Source organism: Cydia strobilella, chromosome Z (genome assembly GCF_947568885.1).
Source record: "Cydia strobilella chromosome Z, ilCydStro3.1, whole genome shotgun sequence".
NCBI classification, from domain to species: domain Eukaryota; kingdom Metazoa; phylum Arthropoda; class Insecta; order Lepidoptera; family Tortricidae; genus Cydia; species Cydia strobilella.
In genome coordinates, this window is record NC_086068.1 from 15,272,137 (window position 1) to 15,296,971 (window position 24,835).

General features: G+C 37.3%; 2 protein-coding genes and 1 long non-coding RNA gene across 4 annotated transcripts in view; 1 reads left to right on the forward strand and 2 right to left on the reverse strand.

The window, feature by feature from the left end:
* Positions 1-23,314, reverse strand: part of LOC134754436 (frequenin-2) — a 211,130-nt gene extending 187,816 nt beyond the window's left edge. For both annotated transcript variants that reach the window (XM_063690761.1, XM_063690762.1), the window contains exon 1: positions 22,952-23,314. The gene's annotated coding sequence lies outside the window, so the exon portion shown is untranslated. The remainder of the gene's footprint in view (positions 1-22,951) is intronic.
* LOC134754495 (uncharacterized) overlaps positions 1-24,835 on the forward strand; it is a 400,626-nt gene that overhangs the window by 76,642 nt on the left and 299,149 nt on the right. The window lies entirely within an intron of this gene.
* LOC134754708 (uncharacterized) lies at positions 2,881-17,459 on the reverse strand (the record flags this gene model as incomplete). Its single annotated transcript, XM_063691043.1, has 4 exons — positions 17,431-17,459; positions 3,580-3,843; positions 3,402-3,529; positions 2,881-3,158 (listed from the first exon to the last, which is right to left on the reverse strand). Coding segments are annotated over exons 1-4 (699 nt in total), but the record flags the coding sequence as incomplete, so codon positions are not given.

Below are 24,835 nucleotides of genomic sequence, written 5' to 3' on the forward strand. Positions count from 1 at the left end.
AAGGTTCCGTACCATTACGCAAAAAACGGCATATAAACATATTATGTACAACCGCGCTGTTAAATGACTAGTTGCTTATATGTACAGGCAAACAAAATGATCTTTAAAAAAATAGACGGCAATTCATAGAGCGTTCTGGTACAGCGAGCTGCCGAAGTATCCCGGCCGATCGATCCACCGAGCGCCGGTAAGATATGTAAGTTTCCCGGCCGATCGATCCGCCGAGGGCCGGTAAGATATGTAGTAAGTTTTCCGGCCGATCGATCCGCAGAGGGCCGGTAAGATATGTAGTAAGTTTCCCGGCCGATCGATTCGCCGAGGGCCAGTAAGATATGTAGTAAGTTTCACGGGTGATCGATTCGCCGAGGGCCGGTAAGATATGTAGTTAGTTTCCCGGCCGATCGATCCGCCGAGGGCCGGTAAGATATGTAGTAAGTTTCCCGGCCGAGCAATTCGCCGAGGGCCGGTAAGATATGTACGTTCCCCGGCCGATCGATCCGCCGAGGGCCGGTAAGATATGTAAGTTTCCCGGCCGATCGATCCACCGAGCGCCGGTAAGATACATGTAGGTTCCCCGGCCGATTGATCCGCCGAGGGCCGGTAAGATATGTACGTTCCCCGGCCGATCGATCCGCCGAGGGCCGGTAAGATATGTACGTTTTTGCGATAGTTGACGCAATGCCCGTCTGTTTGGACTGAGAAAGTATTTTAACAAGAAACTTATTAATCTTTCGAAACTAATACCGAATACAACTACGATAGGAGGATCTATTATTGGCTGGATCTACTAAAATATTGGAAACCTACATTACCTTTTAAAAAATGTGATGTCAGATCTGTAGATAAAAATACGTCATTATTATGACGATTAATTAATCAATAAAATATTCTTTATGGACCACAAAATAGAAAATAATTATACCTAATGTAAACTAAAAAAAAAACACTAGAAAACTGGAGTATTTATCGCTAATAAGCAATGTCTACCAGACAGCCTAACACGTTCCCTGGCCGGGTGCCCCCAATTTCGGGTCATGAAGCTTTTATTCAGGAGTCCGTCCTTCCACTATGGGTTCACAACTTCAAAGTGAAAGCACACTTGGACGTGTGACTTTGTCATATTATTTTGTATGGGGACAGTGAACGTGTTAATGATAGCACTTAAATTCCTGTGGTATTTACAATGGAGTTAGCAGGTCCACGTATTTCACAGTTGGTGCCAGCATAGGTATCTACGTTCTACCTGTCAATAATACAAAAAGTCAATTTTTTTTGGGCCCGCATGCTAGCCAAATCTCACAGAACAAAACTAGAGATCGGTAAAACCTATGTTGGCACCATCTATATATACCTGTGACAGTTGCCAACCCCATTGAAATTATGTGCTGTTTTACAAGCTAAATGGAACTTAATGTACTTTTTTTAATAGATAGGTTGTCAATATAGCGCTAGCGTCATAAAACATTTATTAAATACACGTTAATAACCTTACCCAGCTACAATTAATACATATTATAACTAAGTAGGTACACTGGAAGCTCGATAAATAGAATCTCGTTAGCACGAAATAAAATGCAGTTCCCTTCAAGTTCCAATACCTTCATAATTGGAATTGTTTGATCTCGGTAAACCAACATAACATGATTTTTTTTCACGGCATACAGTACCGGCCAATAATATATCACCTTTGAGTGTTTTTGTATGAGCTTGTATAGAGTAAACAATATAGGTTAGTTTGAAGATTGTATATTTTACTAGTAATTTCATACAAATATATGATGAATATTGCAATGAAATACTGTAAATTAAAATAGGATACTCAGCATAATACTAAAAAACCTCTAGCAAAAAAAGAAGTTAACAATACATTTAAAAAAAACCTCTATGAAAGGACCATTACAGGAGACCAATTTTTCTCATCGCCCGTACAAAGGAATACTACTAGACTACCTAAAGCAATGAGGTGGAAGTCACTCACCAATATAAAAACAAAGTTATACCGAAAAAACATGGAGGTCATATATTATTGGCCGGTACTGTATCAGTGCTGTTTTCTACTTACTCATTTGAGGCCGATTCAGATTTAACTGTTTGTTAAGGTTTTGATGCGAGTTGATGATCACTCATGCTGATTGGTGTGCGCGAAATGCAATCAAAATTGTGTCATTAGGGCATCTTTCTCAGACTTATGGCTGTGCGTATGCGTAAAAACCGTCTTTAACTGACATCTTCTAATCTAACAGTTGTATAAAGTATCTAGGAATAATCTGTTTTTTTTTATTCCACGTTGTTACGTAACTATTTATTTTATTATTTTTCTTAAAATTATGGCATCTTTTATTCAAGTCACGCCACGGAACTTGCACAAACCCCTCAACTTCCAAAGAAAACTTTTCACAGGCAGAACAAAATAATTTATCTTTCGACTTGTTCATTTTCTCAAAGTAAGCAAATAATGAGAACGAGACGAAGAAAATTCAGAGAAATAAATGACGTCATTTCATTTAGCAGCAGTGTGAAGTGTCGCACCGCGATCTGCGGCGCCCTACGTCGACCTCGGTCATCATCATCATCATGTCAGCCGATAGACGTCCACTGCTGGACTTAGGCCTCCCCCAAGGCTCGCCACTCCGACCGATCCTGTGCCGCTCGCAACCACTGAATTCCCGCGACCTTCACCAGGTCGTCGCTCCATCTCGTTGGAGGCCTACCGGCAGTTCGTCTTCCGGTACGCGGACGCCACTCCAGAACCTTCCGGCCCCACCGGCCATCAGTTTGCGAGCAATGTGCCCCGCCCACTCTGGTTTCCCTTCAAAACGTATAAATCTAAATCTGCCACTTAAGGTTTGCAATTCTGCGAGCTATGACGGTGACCCTAGTTCTACTGCGGATATCATCATTTCTGACTCTATCACGCAGAGAAACCCCGAGCATAGCTCTCTCCATTGCCCTTTGCGTGACCTTGAGCCTTCTTATGAGGCCCATCGTTAGCGCCCACGTCTCAGATCCGTATGTCATCATTGGCAACACACACTGGTCAAAGACTTTTGACTTAAGACACTGCGGCAATTTGGACGAAAAGATACTTTGGAGCTTCCCGAACGCTGCCCAACCGAGTCGGATTCGACGAGTGACCTCTTTCTCGAAGTTGGACCTACCTAACTGGACTGTTTGTCCTAGGTATACATAATCGTCAACAACTTCGAGCGCAGAGCCTCCGATTAATACGGGAGTTGGCACAACATGTACGTTAGACATGATCTTCGTCTTGTCCATGTTCATTTTCAGACCAACTCGTTCAGATACTCTGCTGAGATCAGCGAGCATCGCACTGAGGTCCTCCATCGTCTCAGCCATGACTACGATATCATCGGCAAACCGAAGGTGAGTGATGTACTCGCCATTTACATTGATGCCTCGTCCTTTACAGTCCAGAACCTTGAAGGCATCCTCCAATGCAGCGGTGAACAGCTTTGGGGAGATTACATCTCCTTGTCTGACTCCCCGCTGCAATGGAATAGACTTCGAGCTCTGGCCCTGTAGCCGTGGTGGCGTTTTCGTACAAACACTTCGATATACCGGTAGTCAATTTGGCACCTTTGGAGATACTGCAGCACAGCCCAAGTTTCGATCGAATCGAAGGCTTTCTCGTAGTCCACAAATGCAAGCCAAAGGGGGAGGTTATACTCCTCAGTCTTCTGTATAACCTGCCGCAACGCATGTATGTGGTCTACGGTACTATAGCCTTTACGGAAACCTGCTTGTTCGGGAGGCTGGAAGTCGTCAAACCTGCGTGCGAGGCGGTTCGTGATGACTCTCGAAAACAGCTTGTAGACATGCGACCTCGTTATTTGTTAAATATTTCTGTTTGTTAATCAATCTCATTTTCTTTATTTATAGACACATAAATATGTAGCAAAAACGCCAGGTAGTAGGTTTACCTACTTATATTTATATTCCCAACTTATAAAGTCTTACAACTCCTAACAATAAGTTTAAGCTGCTAGACTGCATATGTTATCGTAACCAGTTTATCAAAATCGACAGAAATTTTGACACCAGCGGGAGAGGGCTTATAAGAACGCGATTTAGAAGCTCTCGCGCACTGCAGCTCGAAAATATACGTACTTATGTATATTCGTTAGGTACATACTCGTACTTTAATATCAAGTTGTTTTAATGTTTTAAATTTTAAAAAGATATTTTCTGTACCAACATTATATTCCTAAGTATTTACGTCTGATAATAGTGATAACCATGAATATAAACTACTAGTTTTTATTGACACCGCAGCAGCTCGCAAAATGAAAAAAAATTAAAAAATTAAAATGAAAACTTGTTTATTTAGTTTAAGAATTACTTATACAGGTAAGTGTTGGTGCCTTTTTTTAAGTAAGAAAATACCTGTGTTAAGAGGCACCGCTCTTCCTTAAAATTGGTAATAAATGGTTTAAAAATAAAAATAAAAATTTAAAGAAATAAAAATGCACACATCAGCTTTGAGTATAACAAAAGTAATTATTTATATTTAACCTAATGATAAGATGGACTTGCAAGTCCATATGAGTGTGCGTGTGTAATGTGTGTGTGTGTGTGTTTCTGTATCATAATAACTCTTACATTTAAGCCAGTCTGTTATATTTTATTTACATTCATAAAATGGTAAGTGATATATATTTAAGTGCATATGTATGACATTGTATAATTTGCCGGATTTATAGAAAATTTGTCTACTAACGTATGTGGTACTTATTGAAGTGGTTGGAATTATGTTACCGTTTCTCTTTGGATTTCGTGTGGTAGGTGTATATTGGTTTACATTTGTGTATTTTTAAGGTTGCAAATAATATGTAGAGTTTTCTTACAGTTAGTACATCAGAAAGTTTATATAGATCTACGGTTGGAAATCTAAATGGTATAAAATGCATAACTTTTAATAATGATCTCTGGGCTCGATAATAATGATCTTCGAGCTTTAAAAATTTGGTTTTAGTAGTGCCTCCCCAGACCGGTATGCAGTAACTAATTATTGATTGAACTAAGGTTTAATCAATAATTAGGATATTTGTTTAAGAAGTTGTGAAGTAGCGATATGTCTTAAATTTTAAGCACAAGGGTGATTTGATGCTTCAAAACAGTAAGCAAATAAAACTTTTGAAGTGAAAACCTTTAGCGGCGCTGTGCACTTTTTGTGATGGGGAAAAAATGTTAAACTCGCGACAGATTTCGAGTCACGTGACCGACAGATTGAAAATTCGTAAAACGGACACGTGACCTGATCGAAATTATGGATGGAAGTTGATTTTTCTGAGATATTTTTTTTATGTTAAATAACTGCAGTCAGCTGCAGAGCAAAGGTACCCCACGTCCATACTAATTTACAGAACTTTGTATGCACCCCCTTTTCTCTGCAGCTGAGAATAGTTCTGAAGTGTTAAATTTTTAATGTAATATAAATTGTTATGTTTGTGTACGATAGCGCAATAAATGAATATTGTTGAAGTGATTGATATTTTGGAATGGTTAGGGAATAATTTTGCACGATTTGCTTTAATTATCAGTATAAAAGTACTATCATTTATGTGGCAAAATACAATATTCAAGTTTTCACTTCTGCCGGCATTCCCTAAATAAAATGATTGAGTTACAATACTTACAATTAAATGTGTAATATTTAATTGTTACAATAATTTATTATCCTTGCCTTATTCCATATAATCTTACAAATATAAGATTAGTTTTAAGTTAGTTAAATATGTAATTGTTTATCTAATAACAATAAACAGTAGAAAAAAATGTATGGCGTATGACGTACGGCGTATTGCGTAAATAAAGGTAAGCAATCGCAGCAAAACTAAATTTGTTCTCTTGTTGCATAATGACTATTTATGTATTCCATAATATGGAATGTAAACAGCTTACGACTGTAGATAAGGTACTCTATACTAATAATGGATATAGTATACCTACTTTTTTTATTGAAATTACATGCACAGATGCAATTCGTCAAAGGCGGAGTAACGGGCATAGCTGTTAAAGGGCCCAAATGTGTAATGTATGTAGGGACCTAAAACACCATTACTGTGCGATTGATTTCGTTGACAGAAGAAGTTGGAAGGAATTGTTTACCCTTACTACTCACACATATTTTGAGGGAACAGAAGCGACGTCGTCATCTCCCAATTTATAATGATAAATATTCAAATCTGATCGATACAACAACAATCGATGCAATTCGTGTTTTAAACACCCTGACCTAGAAGCTAGGAATCAGAATAAATAATTTTAGTGGGAGAAAATGTAGACATACCATGCAAATTGAATATTTACTTCCTCGTAGCTACGTGACGGTAACTTCCTTTCATTACAAGTTATGTTACCCAAAATTTGTTAAACAAGAAAAAACATTTTTACTGCCGCCGTCATTTGAATTTAATGGACAAAATATGCTACTTACAGAAGAGTAATCTATCTCCCCGGAGAAAGCATTGAGTAAACGCGAGGGAGCGTTTGGTCGGAATGAAATTAGGAGTTGGTTTTCTATTGTCCCTCTCACACACTACTCAAATGAGCAAGAGGCACAGATGCGATTGTTTCTTATTTGCAGTAAAGGGTGTGGGTGTAAGCTGAGTGGACTCGAGGGATAGGGGCCTGAAAGCCTACAAAAACAAACAGACTTGCATACGAATTACCGCATTACACCATCCTATCTGAAATGCCTCCAATCACATTCCTTGAAACAAAATTCCGAAAACGTGACACACTTAAGTAAACTTCTGTTTGTAGTATGTAGTTCCTCAGTTTTTCATATTATAATGACTCATGGCTAAATTAGGTCTAGCAGATGTGACTCGCCGTAACCAACATCTTTAAAACGAAAAGTTTCGCACTAATAAGAGGTAACAAACTAGGTACCTACTTAAAAATTGTAGACGTCAATGCCCTTACAGCAGTGGTTCCTAACCTTAGTACTGTGACCCCTTTGACTAACTAGGGAACTCGATTTTACCCCTCCTCCATAATCATTAATATTTTTTCTTATAGATAGGTACCCCTGTAAAATGCCAGTTTAACCCCCACGGGGGTAATTACCGGGGGGGCATTGTTATGGTAACATGAATTTTAGACGATTAGGAATGAAAACTGTCGAGTTACGATTTTTTTTTTTCAAAAAAAATGTATGGAGCAGGAACAAGAAATCATTATTACTCAAGAACCGCAAAACGAACCGTAATATCCTCGCAGATGGTAATACTATAAATTATTTGTGATTTTTTGGCATACTACATATATCGTCACGGGTGCGTTTTTTTTTAAATAGTCCCAATAACATTCAATTTGAACTAGTAGTTTAAGAATTATTGCACAAAGTTTTGTCACTGACACACTCACTCACCGATCATCATAATTCTAAGGTACTAATTTTAAGCTTATCAGCTAAAAAAAACTCAAAATATTGAAATAACAGTCGTTTTAAAGATTTAAGAACTGCACAAGTAAGTTAGTATTCCTTAATAAATATATGCTATTACAAAGTTACTTTTGCAGCTGCTACAAATAGGTAAAGGTACACTACGATCAACTACGATGTACGATGTCTATAGTAAATATGAGTATGGTATGACTATGAGTATGGTACGGATATGAATATTGTACAGATATGAGCTTTGAGAAAAGTGGTAGCTGACGTACAAGAAGTAGTAGCCGAAAAGAAGGACTACTAGTGGGGCAGAGTTGAATTGTATTATACGTACGAGTATATCACTAATATCTCGAGTTCTAAATAACGTAGAATCACAAACTTAGTGTCTAAAAATACATATTTGGGGTCAAGGATTTCAACTAGATATTTTTTAGAGTCGAGTTCCCAAAGGATATCAATCAGAACCCTGTTCCTAAGCTTCCGCTGTCCATCCAGCTGTCTGCGTGTCAGCATTAGCTAGACCAGCGGTTCCTAACCTGGGGGTAATTACCCCCGTGGGGGTAAAACTGACATTTTACATCTATAAGAAAAAATATTCATGATTATGGAGGAGGGGTAAAATCGAGTTCCCTAGTTAGTCAAAGGGGTCACAGTACTAAAAAGGTTAGGAACCACTGAGCTAGACTGTTCAAATTTTCACAGAAGTTGTTTTTCTGTTACTGCTTTAACATACATTCATAAAAATAAAAATATATTAAAAATTAAACAGTGCTCTAATACATGAAACGTAATATTATGGCGTTTTTTTGCCCGCCCATAACAACCGGTGTATCTGTAGAACCGTAATATGTAGACACTTGAAATTAACGCAGATTATGTATTACTATAATAACAAGTAATAAAAAAAAATAACGTTAATAATTGTTTTTTTAACATAATTTAAACCAAATATATAAATAAACACCAATTTTGTGTTTTCAAGTAATATAGTAACTGAGATATCGGTAAAATACTTATCTAGTTGAATTCCCTGACCCCAAATATGTATATTTAGACACCAAGTTTGTGATTATAAGTGACTTAGAACTCGAACTTTTGTCCAGCGTGTCCACATTATCACCTGAAACTACCCTACTATACCTACAAAAAGAGATGAGATCCCATCAAAAACATTACAATATGTAAAAAGATGCAAGTCTCGCAACTCAATTCTTCTACTACAAAAAAGTTTTGAGATGTAATGCGAAACCAAGTCGGTTATATCAGTGAGTGTCAGGGGTGTGTCAAGCCATATCAATATTATATTAGATATCTTTATTTTTTAATACATATATACTGACAATTTAGGAGGCAATCTTCTCGGGTCAGAGGTGTAGGGTTAGAGCCGGCGTAGCTTTATCTCGTATATCTTTACTTGAAAATAGTTGTATTGTATAACTGGCCTTATGAACCGATATTGCATGTACAGTCAGCCTTAAAGTTTATAGTTTATTTATTATGGTTCATTATTTTTGTATGTGGGTATTTTTGCACATTGTAGCTGTTCCTCAGTCACCCGTTGACCACGAACGCTGTAAAGGGTTCGAAACGTCGGGATGTATTATAAATTCAATATACGCGATATAACTCGTTGTCATAAACATAGGCCTTGTTATTTTCCGAATTTCATTGATTAAGCTTATTGTTTTCAACAATTTTAGTAGATTTTAGACGCTCTTAAGTCTTATAGAAGTTAAAATATCTAAAAAATCTAATGAGGGATGAATAAAGGTTGGCCAATAAAATGTAAACGTTATAAAAATATTATTTGTAATGCGTTATCTAGGGAGGAACAGGGGGACAACGTTTGTAAGGTGAAATAACCGTCTATGTCCTTTTAAAGAAAAATCAAAATATAGCGACATTCATGAGTAACTAACAGATTTTTTTATATACTTAAATTCCACAGGTGTTTTAACACGTTTCATTTTAATTTATTTCCAGTAAGTACTTTTTATTGTTTCAACAAACCTCATCGGATGTCGTGCATATATGCCTATAATAGTACATTATGATACAAGTGTGATATTGTGCGCGCGAGCTGTAAGCGAGTGCGCAAGAAGAAAGCCACACACATCGGCTTTCTTTCATCTTGCGCAATGACCAATGCACACGCGTTTCATACGACGTTTTTCAACACACTTGCGAGGAAAAACAAAACTTAAAAATTTGTTTTTTTTTTGTCAAAACAGTAAAAGTACACATTTCTTTGCAGAAAAGCGTGGTGGGCTTGTAGGCACTTATTCGCCTTCGTTATCCAAGAAAGACTGGGCGTTTTTGCTGATTTTCCATTGTATAAAAATTTCACATGCCGCCAATTATTTTTCACCCGATTTTATTGTTTATTGTTTATTAATACCACACACAAGCTTACAGTTTACATACCAAAGCGCTCACATGCTACACAATAAGATTCAAGAAGTATTTACAATATACACAAAAAATTAAACATTACAAACGAGGTACATCACTTAAAAACATATATAGAGCTGTGGAAAACGAGCCTGGGGAGTCATAAAAAACATTATTTATATTGACAACTCGTTTAGGAGTGATTTTGATGGTAAAAGGCTATCGTTCTCGGCTCTTGCCTCTATTAGTATTACTGGCAGCGTCCAATTTATGTGTTCTTCATTTTCAATGCTTGAAAATGACATTTTCGTCAATATATAAACTATAAACATGCAAAATTATTCCAATTTTATGACAAATACGGAAAATGGCTGGCGCGTTATTTTATTTTACGCACGATTCCAATGCGCGCGCAAGGCAAAGGCGCGAACGAAATCGACAAACAGCCACTTAAAAAAACGTTTAAAAGCTAATATTTTCGTATTTCTAACCGACGGATGGAGATCAAATCGATAAAATGTTATGTTTATTCATTAATGAAATTTACGAGATAATTTAATCTAAGTATAAATTATGTTTGGTGAGATAAAACCTCTTTGAACTAACATTAGAAACCTAATTGTTGGTTAAAAAAATGTATTACTCGACCAAATTAAGAAGGCTCCGTTTCCATGCATAATATTAGCAATCAGTTACCTTCTTAACTCAGTCGGATAATATAATGAAAAAGCAAGTGTTGTAAGTTGTAATATACTGAAAAAGCACGCGTGTTTAATATCTAGGATTATGAGCCAAAAATCGGTGGAAAAAAACGTCGTTTTGAGCAAGTGTGTTGAAAAAATAGTTGCGATGATTTGAATAAATATACTGTCATATTCCCTTTGTACCTGAAAAGTTTATATGAACGTAAAGGCGCCCGGGCCGACATTATGTAATGTACCTATACGTGCAAAACTCTCGAGATTTAACGGCGTAGTGCATAAATATGCCACTGGACTCAAAACGTTATAACGTCCAAGAGAATTCCCGGGACGGCCTAAAACCTTGTAGATATTATTAAAATATTTCGTAGTAAGAAATTTAGGTATATTGCTTAAAACATACACCGTGCCCAATAAGTCCGAATACACATATTTTTATTATCAAATTCTTATTTTAATATCGGTGCACAATATTTTGAGGGTGGATCTTGGATGCCATGCTTATAAAAAAACGCAAAGTACATGGCATTTTTGAAGCGACCAAGAAAAAGAGAGTGCAAAGATCTAACATAATACTGTCTTGGCACGCAGGTGACGAGTTTGTTTTTTCTGACGAGAAACTGTTTGTGTTCGAACTGTTAAGGGATACGCCTATCAGGGAGGGAATTAAAGATGGATTATCAACAAAATACATTCCGGACAACAAGAAAAATGTTCCTAGGTTCCAGAGCTCACCATCGGTCATGGTGTGGGGTGCAGTATGTAAGGGGTAAACTACCTTTAGTATTTGTTATTAAAATTAACGCACTTTATTATAAAACCGAGGTTTTGGGGAAGATGGTTGCCCCAAATTTAAAATGTATGTTTGGGAATGAATATTATGTGTTCAAACAAGACGGAGCTCCTTCACACACGGCAAATGCTGTTCAAGCTTGGTGTCAGGCTAATTTGACAGATTTTTTACCGAAACATGAATGACCACCCAGTTCTCCAGACTTGAACGTATCAGATTATTTTGTATGGTCGTACATTGCTTTCGAAACTACATGATTATAAAATGATAAACCTGGATCATTTCAAAAAGGTTATCGAGCGTATTTGGGACGGTATGCCAATGGAAATGGTGCGTGATGCGTGTGATAAATTCGAGAAGCGTTTGAGGCTGGTAAAAAAGTTGAAGGTGGAGGGAGTTATTCCGAAACATTTGTTGTAAATATATTATAAAAGTTTGACATTAATAAAATATAATTTTAATTGTAGTAACTATTCGTACATTTATTTTATTCAATATTTGTACTGTATTCAGACTTATTGGACACGGTGTATAGTTATGTTTATCTGTAAGGTTTTCTTTATTTTATAATTATTTTCCTTAAATATTACGTCGCTTTATTATGGAAAGAAGCCACAAGTCAGGTTTAATATGAAACCCCCTTAATAGGTAATGGAGAATTTGCGATGAGTAATAGGTATCAATTTGCTATTGAAGTCGACAATCATCAATCAATATGTTTTCATGTAATAAATTAATTAATTAATATTTAGGGACAATCTTACACATATAATTTATGTATTATGTTCTTCAATATCTTTTACATTTCCAGTACCCGATAGTACCCGATCGTAGCAAGTAATGGCCAGCAGAGATTAATAATTTCTATATGAGTTTATCGCTTCCCGCGCCGAACTGCTCTAGAGGCGGAAACGATACTACACTATGTCACTATAACCAAGCTTGATTAACTTACGGTCCGATTCGAACAATGCTTAAGAAATCACAGCGATACGATATCGAACAGTCAGTGTCACAAGTGACGTTTTTTGGTTGAAGAAATGCCACTTTGACTGTGACCTTATATGAATAAGCAATGTTCGAATTCACTGCTGAGTTACTGCTACATCGTAACTAATAGCATATTTCCCGGTATGTAGCAGTGAAACTGGTGAAGGCACAACGACAGTGCTTCGTGATCGTGATCAGCGTACACTAGATCGGGTGGACCGATACGGCATCGGCAGAGCGCGGTGAACTTCATGCCACTCTCACAATTCATCAATTTGTGCTGTCCATTTATACCCGATGCCGTATCGGACACCCGATCCACTCCAACAACTCTAATCGTGTTCCCGAAGAGCAATTTTAAACAACCCAAGCCGATTTTATCTATTGATGTTCGCCCTTATACTGTATAAGGGCGAACTAGTCCTTTGAGACTGAATTTGGAGAACTCAGCTCATTTTTACGAGACTCGGCGCTTAAAACACTTCTGAGTCTTTTAAGTCCCGAGTCGAGTCTTTTTTAAGAGCAACTCAAAAGGACTCGAGCCTCCGAATAAAGACTCGGTCAACAATGTTTATCCTAAACAGGTTTATCCTAAATAACAGTAAATAAATTACGCGTTGTTGTATGATTTGCGTATCAACAAATTTTACAAGACAATGCATTTCGAAATTGTTTAAAAAAATAAAGTTCTCTGAAAAGGACTCAGGTCTCTACAAAAGACTCGGGAAGCTAACAAGTTGAAAAGAACTCGAGTTTAGATTTAATTATAAGAGTCTGAAAACTGAGTCGAGTCTTGAAGCAGAGGACTCAATGGACTCGAGTCCCAAGTCCCAACCAACACTACTTATACTCGTATGTATTGGTCGAAAAGTCAATTTATTAAAAATGAAATAAAACTATGAAAACGGATTATATCGCGTATATTGAATTTATAATACATCCCGACTTTTCGAACCCTTTACAGCGTTCGTGGTCAACGGGTGACTGAGGAAAAACTACAAAGTGCAAAAACACCCACATACTAAAAATAATGAACCATCATAGACTATAAACTTTAAGGCTGGTTGTACATGCAAAATCGGTTCATAAGGCTAGTTATACAATACAACTATTTTTCAAGTAAAGATATATACCTATATATACGCGATAAAAACTACGCCGGCTCCAACCCTACACTACGGACCCGAGAAGATTTAATTCCCTCCTTAATTGTAGGAGGGTATCCCAATATAGGACCAGCAACAAACTCGGCGGGATGGGCGGGACACATCTTTTCAAAACATTATACTCAGGATGTCCAACATCATCCTATGGACACAATAGGGAAGATGACTTTTCTCTACCACCAACTTGGGATCCTGTAGTCCATCTGATAAAGGAGCAAGCGAGACAGACTGTGAGACCTTATTGTTGGATACCGACACAAAGTGTCAGCGTTGGTCTTCCGGCGAGTCCATTTGTGGGCCACGATCGCAGCTGCTGTACGGCACGGCCTCGTAAAATTGAACGCATCCACTTGCGGCGACTGACACTGACTGTCATACCCGTAGCTCAGACGGCGCGTCAGAGCTACGGGTATGACAGATAACCTAAAAAGACCTTGCCGTACAAGGTGCTGAATATAACAATTAAGAATATTGGAATTTTTAACCATGAAACATATTCGGAAAGTAGCCATTAAATTAACAAATAATTTTATTATGCTTCATAAAGCCTAGCGGTTTTCAGAAAACAGTGTGGCCGTTTACTTCTCTTCGAAAAAGTAACGACGTGTGCAGGGTTTTTTTCTACTCAGAATGACGAGGACTTTTGTTCCAAAAGAAGAGAAAAAGTGTCCTTAGTCTTACAAAAAATTTAAGTTAGTTTGGTAACTGTCCATATAAAATGTATGTGAAATTGCGACACAAAATGGACACTTTTCTTCTCTTAACCCACAAAAATTTTTAGTTTATCAAGACATCACCTTGGTTATGTAAAAACATCATAAATGTAATCCATATAAATAATTTTCAGCATTAGTCTTTCAAAATCAGCACGAAAAAGCCCAATCTACCAGCTAGCAAGGGAAAACTCGAGTGTGTATGGTTCTTTCCCAGTACGCATGAAGTTACTTATCAATGGTTATCAAGTTAAAATTAATATAAAATTCTCAAGTCTACTACTGATGCCTTGAAGCTGTAAAAGTGTAACACAAAGCAGTAAAATAATAAGTTCCTCTGGATCGAGCAACAAACCAGATTCTCAAAAACCTATTGGGTGCTTCCCGTTTACATAAAAACTTGAAGAAGGAATGTCCCTCAGGTAAAGGAGAAAATCCGAAAACTGAACAGTTGTATACCTACTTCTGCGATGAGAAAGTAATATTTGGTGTATGGGGACAACTGCATAGTTGAGTTTGTACCTTAAACCCGCGAGTCGTATTCGTACAATAATTCAAAAAGCATTATTCGTATTCGTAAAAGTACCTACTATTCGAGGCATCACTACAATAATAATAAAAAACCCGGCCAAGTGCGAGTCGGACTCGCGCACGAAGGGTTCCGTACTATTACGGAAATAAAACAGCAAAAAAATCACGTTTGTTGTATTGTATGGGAGCCCCATTTAAATATTTATATTATTTTGTTTTTAGTATTTGTTGTTATAGCGGCAACAGAAAATTTCAACTGTCTATCTATCACGGTTCATGAGATACAGCCTGGTGACAGACAGACAAACGGACAGACGGACAGCGGAGTCTTAGTAATAGGGTCCCGTTTTTATCCTTTGGGTACGGAACCCTAAAAACGAAATCCAGGTTTTGTTTGTTTGTGGAAAATAAAGAGATCTTAATTATGTTGAATGTGCTATGATCATATCAATAGATAGTAATAATAAAATATAGACATCCTGCTAGAGTTAGACTAAGAAAAGTGCAGCGCTCGATAAGAAGTAGTTTTTAAAAATCAGTATGTGACAACACCACAGAAAATGGATTTAATAGTCATAATACTTTTGAAATTTTCTACCATATGTAGATATCTATGAAAAATGTAAGCTGCGCATTACGATGAAATAAATTTAATTCCATCAATAGATGTCACTGTTATTATTATTTTTGATAAGTAAATAATATTAGGAGAATGTGACATTTGGCGTCATCCATTTTTTTGGCGTAATTCATATTTTCTAAGGTGAGGAGAAGATTAATAGGAGGTCAACCTTTCGCGCCTACATTCTTTAATTAGATTTTACTACTGACAGTGGAGTGGGTATGCCAGAGTCTGTTTAGCAAGTGAAGGAGGGAACAGGGTTTATTAGAAGTCAGATTGGAGGACGAACTAGGTACCAGGTTTTGGAATTCGGTTGAGGAGTGGACTCCAGCAGCTTACATTAAGCAGACACAAAGCACGAAAAAGACAATGAGTTGTCGCTTTGTAAATTGTAAATGGTACCATTCGGATTCAGACTATTGCTGTTAAAATGTGTCTTCGTAAACTGAAAGAATCTTGTTTTATAGATAACTGCATAAACGCAAGTTTAAATGTTTAATGATAAGTACCTACCTATACAGCTTTTGTTCGCGTGCGTGATGCCGTCACATTCTTTTCGACCTTGCAGCAGGAATGCTGGTACAGTTTGAATACAAATGGTACCTTAAGCCTATCTACTTAGATATATCCTTTCATCTGTGGCTTGTCAAAGATATTTTATTTAAATAGTCACCAAAATATGTACAATTTTATCAATAAATGTATCTTATCTTATGTTATCTTGAAATTCAAAATTTTGAATTTAAAATTGCGCAAAAACTGATGCCCGATTCGGGTCTCGCCCACAGATGAAAGGATATAATATTAACAATTTTCATTCACTTTTCTAAAGGAATGTATTGAATTAAACAGGCATCTACATTTAAAACATAACAATGTGGAACTTAAAGATGAAGTTCATAATGTACTAGTCGGTCCTAAAGTTCTGTCACTGGCACATTATTTTCAAATTTAGAACATAATTTTAAGATATTTTTTTTTTGTATTTCATTAAAACAAAAAACAGTCATTTGCTGCAATTTCTCACGTTGGAGTGGACACTGAAAGAAAACCGAATAGCTGTTTTAGCGTTGCACCGCTATGGGCACTCGCCATGTACCATTTTCGGTTCTCAAAAAATTAAATATACCGCTTAGGTTTGTGTACCGTACTACTGATAGGTACAATGAAGTCTCTAGTGTTGAGGACAAAAAAATAACTGGCCGTCCACGCTCCGTAAGAACACCAACAGTGATCAAAGCGATCAAGGCCTGTATAGCAAGAAATCTTGTCCGAAAACAGAAGTTGATGGCTTTGCAAATGGGTGTCAGTAGGAATACCGTCAAAAAGATTTTAAACGAAGATCTTAGTCTACGAGCATACAAAAAAAAGAGTGGGCACATGCCTAATGCCCGTCTAAAAACAATAAGGCTTAAAAGATCCCGAAAGTTGTTAAAGCGGTACGCGAAAAATCGACACCGCGATATCCTCTTTACAGACGAAAAAAAATTTCGATATTGAAGAAAAGTATAATAAACAGAATGATAGAGTGTACGCTACGAGCTCTCAAGAAGCAAAAACAACAGTTCCGCGGGTGCAACATGGGCATCATCCATCATCAGTGATGGTTTGGTCGGGAGTATCTTATTACGGGGCAACTGAGGTTCATTTTTGCGAAAAAGGGGTCAAAATCAGTGCAAAAGTGTACCAAGAGACGGTTTTGGATCAGTTTGCCAAAGATCTGCCCAACAGCTATTTTCAGGACATAATTTTGTGTTCCAGCAGGATTCTGCACCTGCACACAAAGCCAAGACCACTCAAGCCTGGTTTGAGCGTCAAAAAATCGACTAGTAAGTAGCAACTGACAAGGGAGGTCATTTTGAATAATTTTAAGATATTAATTCTCTATTAAATGTACTTTAAATTGGTATATAATTTATTAAAAACTGATTGGTACTTTTGTTTTTATCATTATTTTTATTTGTGACAGAAGTTTAGGACCGACTAAGTAAGTATGCCTATACCTATTAGGTGTGTTCAATTTGCTGTGAAACCTTAATCTAAACCAATATTATATTGTCTACATATGGTGCAAGTATTGAGATGTTTTATTCCACTTACCTGTCATCAACTGCAAATATTGTAAACATTGCCTTTTTTCAGCTTGAATAGCCTCGTGCTGATTTTTTATTATTGTAAAATTATTTATCATGCAGAATAGTATCCCCCGCACGCCGCTTTTATAATGTTTTACCATGGTTTCACCGTTTATCGCAAAACACAATTTTATTTATACGATTCTGACAATACACATGTCATGTGAATGACGTTTAGTGCCTGCTAAAAAACATTGCCATATATAGGTAGTTTTCAATTGAATGACAGCTGCAGACTTTTCTTACTTATAACATGGAAATGTTTAACTCTTACTTAATAAAAATAAATAAATAAATTCAAAAGTCAAACGAATCGCTTATTCGAAATTAGCCCTCATTATGCTCTTGTGATTCTTAAATTTTGTCTTTTTGTCCCTAAATTTACATATGTGCTCCGCTGCTGTCCTTTTTGGAAACATCAAAATTTATTGTCGCCTTTAGATGATTTGATCAAAATTAGTTTAGAGACGATTCTAAACATTCAGCTAAGTGAGCCTTCCTGGTCTCAAGCGTCCCGCCCTATTCGGTTTGGAGGTTTAGGAATTCGCAAAATTTCCAGTGTGGCTTCCCCAGCCTTTTTGGCGTCCACTCATAGCACGTCTGGTCTCATAGGAAATATTTTAAGGGCTTTGCCCACAAACTGTGAGATTGCGGGCTTTGAGGACGCCAAAAATGCTTTTAAAATTGCTTGCCCGGGAAAACAATTTCCAGACAACCCAAATTCACAAAGGAGTTGGGATAATGTTTACTGTGATTTAACTTACAATATTCTCCTAAACAACTGTACAGGTCCAGACCGCGCGAGGCTTTTGGCGGTCGGAGCCCGGGAAGCGGGTTACTGGCTGCATGCCCATCCTTCGCCTAATACTGGTACTTTCTTGGATTCGGCCTCCCTTAGACTGGCGACTGGTTTGCGATTCGGGGTTTCGGTGTGTACGCCACACATATGCTCTTGTGGCACGGACGTGGACCGACTGGGACACCATGGATTATCTTGTCAAAAAAGTGCCGGCCGTTTTTCAAGACATGCGTCGCTTAATGACATAATCCGTCGGTCTCTTGCCACCATCAATGTACCCGCTCTTCTTGAGCCGACTGGCATTATCAGAGATGATGGCAAGAGGCCCGATGGGATGTCCTTGGTTCCTTGGAGTTTGGGACGGATGTTGGTGTGGGATGCTACCTGCGTAGACACACTGGCACCGTCCCACCTCCAACGGACTAATGTAAAAGCGGGCGGAGCGGCGGAAAGCGCCGAAATTTAAAAACGTAATAAATATAAGAGCCTCGGTAGAGAGTATCATTTCGTTCCATTTGGAGTTGAAACTCTAGGTCCATGGGGTCCCAGCGCGCATAAGTTGTTTGCAGAAATCGCGAAGCGTCTGGTTGACGTAACTGGTGACCGAAGAGCTGGCGGCTTTCTCGCACAACGTATCAGCATTGCGATACAGCGGGGAAATGCCGCCAGCATCCTTGGTACAATGCCTCAAGGGCCTATTTTAGATTTAAGCTAGTTATTAATTTCGTTTACGTAGTACCACTGTATATATCTTGTATGTAAATAAATCTTTAAAAAAAAATGTTTATTGAGTTCGCACAAACAAACGTAATTATAACTGGGCAGGTGCCTCTTTTTAAGCGTACAATGACACTTGTGTCAAGAGACACCGCTCTCCCGTAGGTGGTAACAGAATTTATATAAAAGCAATAGCTGTGGCTTAAAACTAATGTTTCTTCAAAATAACTAAAAATAGAAAGAAATTAAGTATATAAAGCTAATTTTAACAAAAATCTGTTCTTAATAGAGTACTTTTTCTTTTTATGTAAGGTACAATGAGGTGGACTACAATTTTAATAAAGTTTTAATAATCGAGGGGATGTGTGTGTGTGTGTGTGTGTGTGTGTGTGTGTGTGTGTGTGTGTGTGTGTGTGTGTGTGTTCGTGCATGTTTATTAAATTTAGGTAAATTTTCTGTGTGCGTGTGTATAGGTTCTGGATGCGTAAAAATGAATCTGATGACCCATGCATTAGCTGCAGGAAGATTTTTTTTTAAAGATGTAGTATACAGTATACAATTAATATTAGACGACTCCAACTAATATATTTTCAACATCAATATAGCTTTTAGTGTTAATCCATGTATTTAGTTTACTTAAACATTCTTTAGAGCTTGCGGGGTAAATATTTAACAACTTATTTGTATAATTATACAATTTTACCGACTGAGCTACGTACTGCCTCTTTGCGAATACGGATTTAGGTATTGCGAGCGGATAGGATTTAGGTATTGCGAGCCGAGAGAGCGGATATTACGTCGGGTTTTCTTCTTTTAGATTTATTATCGTCTGTTTCAGGTTTGTATACGGTTTCTTTATGCCTTCGTAAAACTGCATTAATTACATATAGCTTTCTAACTGAGAGCAGGTCCGAAATTTGGTAGAGCTCACTGGTAGGGAACATATAGGGCTTAAAGTACATTACCTTGATTAACGCTCTTTGAGCTCTTTCTAACTCCAAAAACTTAGTTTTTGTGGCACCGTCCCAGATTGGAATACAGTAGGCAAGAACCGACTGAGCGAGAGAAATATAAATCTGGTTAAGTAGCTTTTTTGTTGCTACGTGTCGAAGATTTTTAAAGATCCAAATCATCTTTCGAGTGCGCGACATGATTAGTTCAATATGTACATGCCAGGTAAGTCTCTGATCTATCATAACGCCTAAATATTTTGTGTACTCAACTTTGTGGATTTCTGAGCATGTACAATTTACATGTAGGTCGTTACAGGTATGTATTCTAAAAGTAAAGGTAGACTTGGGCTGCATTCTTTTGTATTTAGTGAAGCATATGAAGTTCGTTTTTGCTATATTTAATGTTAATAGATTATTTTGTAGCCACTGAGCAATTTTTGCTAGTCCAGACTCGGCGGATCTCTTTACATCTTCCCAGTTATCCCCCCAGAACACAATAGCTGTATCATCAGCGTAAGCAAAAATCGATCCGTTCTCGATTTTAAGTTGACAAAGTTGATTGACGTATATTAAGAAGAGAGTTGGTCCGAGAACACTTCCTTGAGGAACGCCATAACTTATGTCGCATTCCTCACTAAGATATTCACCAATCTTAACTCTTTGCTTACGGTTATGAAGGTAGCTGGTAAGTAGCGACAGTGGTACTCCTCTGATTCCAGTGGCTTCTAAGGATCTAATTAGTATGGGAACAGAAACAGTATCAAATGCTTTCTTTAGGTCTAAGAACACGGTAAGTGATTTTTTATTTTTGTCTAGTTTGTCTATTATTAGAGAAGATAGAGCTGATACTGCGTCTTCTGTGGAGAGATTTCGTCTAAACCCATATTGGACGTTTGACAAAATGTTAAATTTATTTAGGAAGTTTAATATTCTGGTATTTATGACTTTTTCTATAATTTTTGATATGACAGGTAGGACCGATATAGGTCTGTAATCGGATATACAATTTCTGTTCCCACTCTTAAAAACGGGAGTGATGATAGCCTGTTTTAAAGAGTCGGGAAAGATACCACGACTGAAACATAGGTTCACTAAGTGCGTGAAGATCGGAACAACAATACCACTAGCCAGTTTCAGGAACTACGTAGAGATGTTGTCCCATCCAGGAGCACTAGTCGATTTTAAATTTGAAAGGGTAGTATATATCTCATTTGGATCTGTGTCGTAGAGTACAAAAGAAGGCATACATGTGTTAGTTAGATTGTGATTTATGTGGCTTCCAACATTATTATTGGACAATATTGTTTCAGCAAGAGACTTGCCAACGGTTGAAAAGTACTGATTTACTTCATTTAGAGATTCGATGGGGGTATTTTTAATGTCAAGTAGTTCCACGTTTTCTTTTTTATTTTGTTTTCTATTTGTTATATTATTTACTGCCTTCCATAGTGTTTTTGAGTTTTTACCAGAGCTAACCAAGTTATCTCTGTCGTATTTCCTTTTAAGCTTTTTTATAAGGCCATTGCAGAAATTTCGGTATCTTCGATATGTTGTTCTAAGAACTACATTATCAGGATCCAGCCTAAGCTTTCGCTGCATATTATTTCGGTTTCTGATGCATCGGAGAACTCCCAGAGTTATCCAGGATTTTTTAATACGATTATTTCTAGGTACAAGTGTTGTTATCGTATTTGTAGCAAGACATTTTCGAATTGTGCTTATTATATAGCCAGTAACATGGGGTCATCATTTTTATAAATGTCTGTAAAGTTTACTTCTTTTAAGCTACTTAATGCAGTTTCAAAGTTTATTTTGGTACTAGTTTTTTGAAGGATTTTTGTAAAGTTATTGATACCAAGCCTTAGTAATATCGTGTAGTGATCAGTGATAGTCGTGTTTTAAACTAGTATATTTGCCTGCGAGTTACTTATAACATGGAAATGTTTATTTTGCTAAATTAATTACTTATACGGCTACCCTAGACCATTCTTCATTCTACATCAATTTAAGTTATATCCCTTACACCTCAAGATTTGCTTCCGTTATTTGAATAAAGTAAGAGTGTTTATATCCCAAGTGTTTATATGCCGCGTACGTACGCATTACGCACTGAGCACATTAATCACGGACCGTGGCAAGGGACGGCAAAAATTACATTTAACCCTGGACTGCTTTTATCAATAAAGTCATATGTACCGCTTAAACTAACGATGAAATGCACTTTTTCAAGTCAACTTCATACAGTCTGAGCCGGGCTACGAAACTCCGTAGCACCCGTAGCTACGTAACCCTGCTTCCATAACTCAACTGTAACGATAACTGTCCGATGAACACGGATATATGCGCGCCGTAGCCGGCGAGAGTACCCTGTAACTGCTTAAATGGAAGGTTTTTATTTAGAACAGCCTTTTCAATTGATCGAAATAATTAAGTGATGACCGACAAAAGGTAATCCTCATTTTAAAATGTAGATGCCACAAAACAAACTTACATAAGATAAAATAGACTGTAACAAAATTTGTGAAAAGCAATTGGACTGGCATGGCCTGATGTGTATGTTTGCCGACCATAACAAAGCAAAAAGGCCCTCGGGAGCCTTGTGGCACCGCCGCGGGAGAGACGTTCTCCTCCGCACACACAATTTAACAATAACCTTTCTGGTACTGTTTTATTGTAAAGATTCTGTATCCTTGAAATAACTAAAAATGTTATACACCATATGTCGTACTTTGAAAAACGTAACTAAAAGAACAACAGGTTGAAACAGGCCGAAATCTCGAAAAATATGGTGAGTACCTACCTAAATTACCTGTTCATAAAGTTACAAATTACTTTCCTACATCTTCTAAAGGAAAATGCATTCAATAAAAAAACATCATGGTTAATTCGCAATGCAGATTTTTTTATCATAGGAAGATGAAAGACGTAAGCAACCAAAACAATGATCGTGCGTTATATAACATGTTGCGGAGCGGGATAGTGAAAGTGTTAAGATTTTTTGTAAACAAAAGTCTTACCGGTTCAGTCGTGACGTGTAGTACAAGTATAGTATTCAAGTTAAGAGCGAAATTGCGGGAAGTTAGAACAAAGAAAAAACGCAGTGCGTTAGGCGCGAAGCGTGGCTGATGTCGAACCGGGGTCGCGGCGCGCCAACTCCCGGCGAGGGCGCGAATATGTGCGGCTTGCGTCCACAGGACCGCTCGCGGGCAAGGCTGGAGTAGAAGTAGCGGCGGCGGCGCCCTCCGGCCCTCTGCCACAGTTACGTAACACGCGCGGAGTAGCGCAGCGCGGCCCGGACCCCTCACCCCGTCTTTAGGGAAAAGATGAATGAGCAAAGTTTCCTAGCTGTCGCTAGTCCACGGATCTCTTTAGCTTTAGATCAGCCCGCGTTACATAAAACTCGTGCACGCGCTATGACAAACAGCCGCTGCGGTGTCCACGTTTAAGACGCTTGCGCCGAACATAACACACACTTAATTTACACATGTATTTTTAACAGTTACGATTCTTGAAAGGGTTTAGTTTTTTTTTCTAAGTACCATATTAATTAATAATTTTTCTTAAACGAAAAGGTTTACAGGCATATTTAGATAGGGGGAAAGATAAAAAGTTAGACTCAAGCAAAAGTTAGGGACGCTGTAAAATACCTATGTAATGCTTTAGAATCACTGCTAAAATATACAAGAAGTAAATTTCGAACTTAGGATAGCCAACATTTTCATTATAGAATTAAAACATTTTGAATTTAGTTACTGCTATTAACAATGTAAGAAACAGCATTAAAGATTTTTACCGCCGGAAAACTCACCAGGCTCAATCATATATAGGTATTGTCAAATAATCGAAAGTTGTTTCATTTCGGTCATCGAATGTGTTGTACATAACTAGGTATACGAGTATGTGAAGTGGGAATTAGTCATTTCAATAATAAACGTTAATCCTGTGTGTATTCCGAGCAAAGGGTAGTACTGCATTGCGTCATTTTATTTATTGAAAAGGACCTCCAGCTTCATAATGGCATATATATGGACCGTATTGGGAGTCTGAAGGCTTAAGTGCAGGTTTTATAGTTTTCTTCGATAGATTAATAAAATAACTTGCGTAAAGCACAATTTTTAGCTTGCGATAACAAACAGTTTTCATTATTCATACTCTGAAAGTGGGTTATTGTTTGTCTGTGATTCCGGTAGAATGTTATATTATTTGTCCTAGGGTTAAAAAGTAGCATATTCCTCTTTGTTTCTGTCCCTTGAGCAACTAGGTGGAAACAAATGGAAAAATATTGTTCTATTTGTCTGCCCAGAACAATTGGTCATTGTTCTAATTTTACTCATGGGAATGAGTCTTGGATCTATTTTATCAAAAATGATGTAAGTAAACAACTAGAGAATTGGTGATTCATATTTAGTTGTATCCCCAATTTTTGCTTTAGAATTAAGCATTCTCATTTTATTTTGACTCAGAATTAAAGAAGGTAACAAAACGGATAAACAAAACATGTATGATATTTTGGAGGCACCTTTTTCTTGTATTATGATCTAATGAGCTCTGAATGTGAGTGGTAATAATATAAAAAATCAAAAATCAAAAATGCAAGTTCGGGGTACAACTTTAAATCTAAATGCCCAATTCATTCAATTCAATATGAACTAAATTAATCAATATTTAGATGTTTTGACTAAATGTTTGTGTTTCTTCGCAAGTGTGATGAATTTTTTTATCTGAAAGGTATATTACAAATTCTGAAAGGAATATTACAAAGTCAAGTAGAAATCTCTCCGATATACGTCTTGCTTCCATTATTCTCTTTCACTATAAGTATTTACTCTTTCCCTCACTCACTGCACAAAGTGCTACCAAGCGATGCGAATGAAAATACCTAACAATTATAGTATGAAATT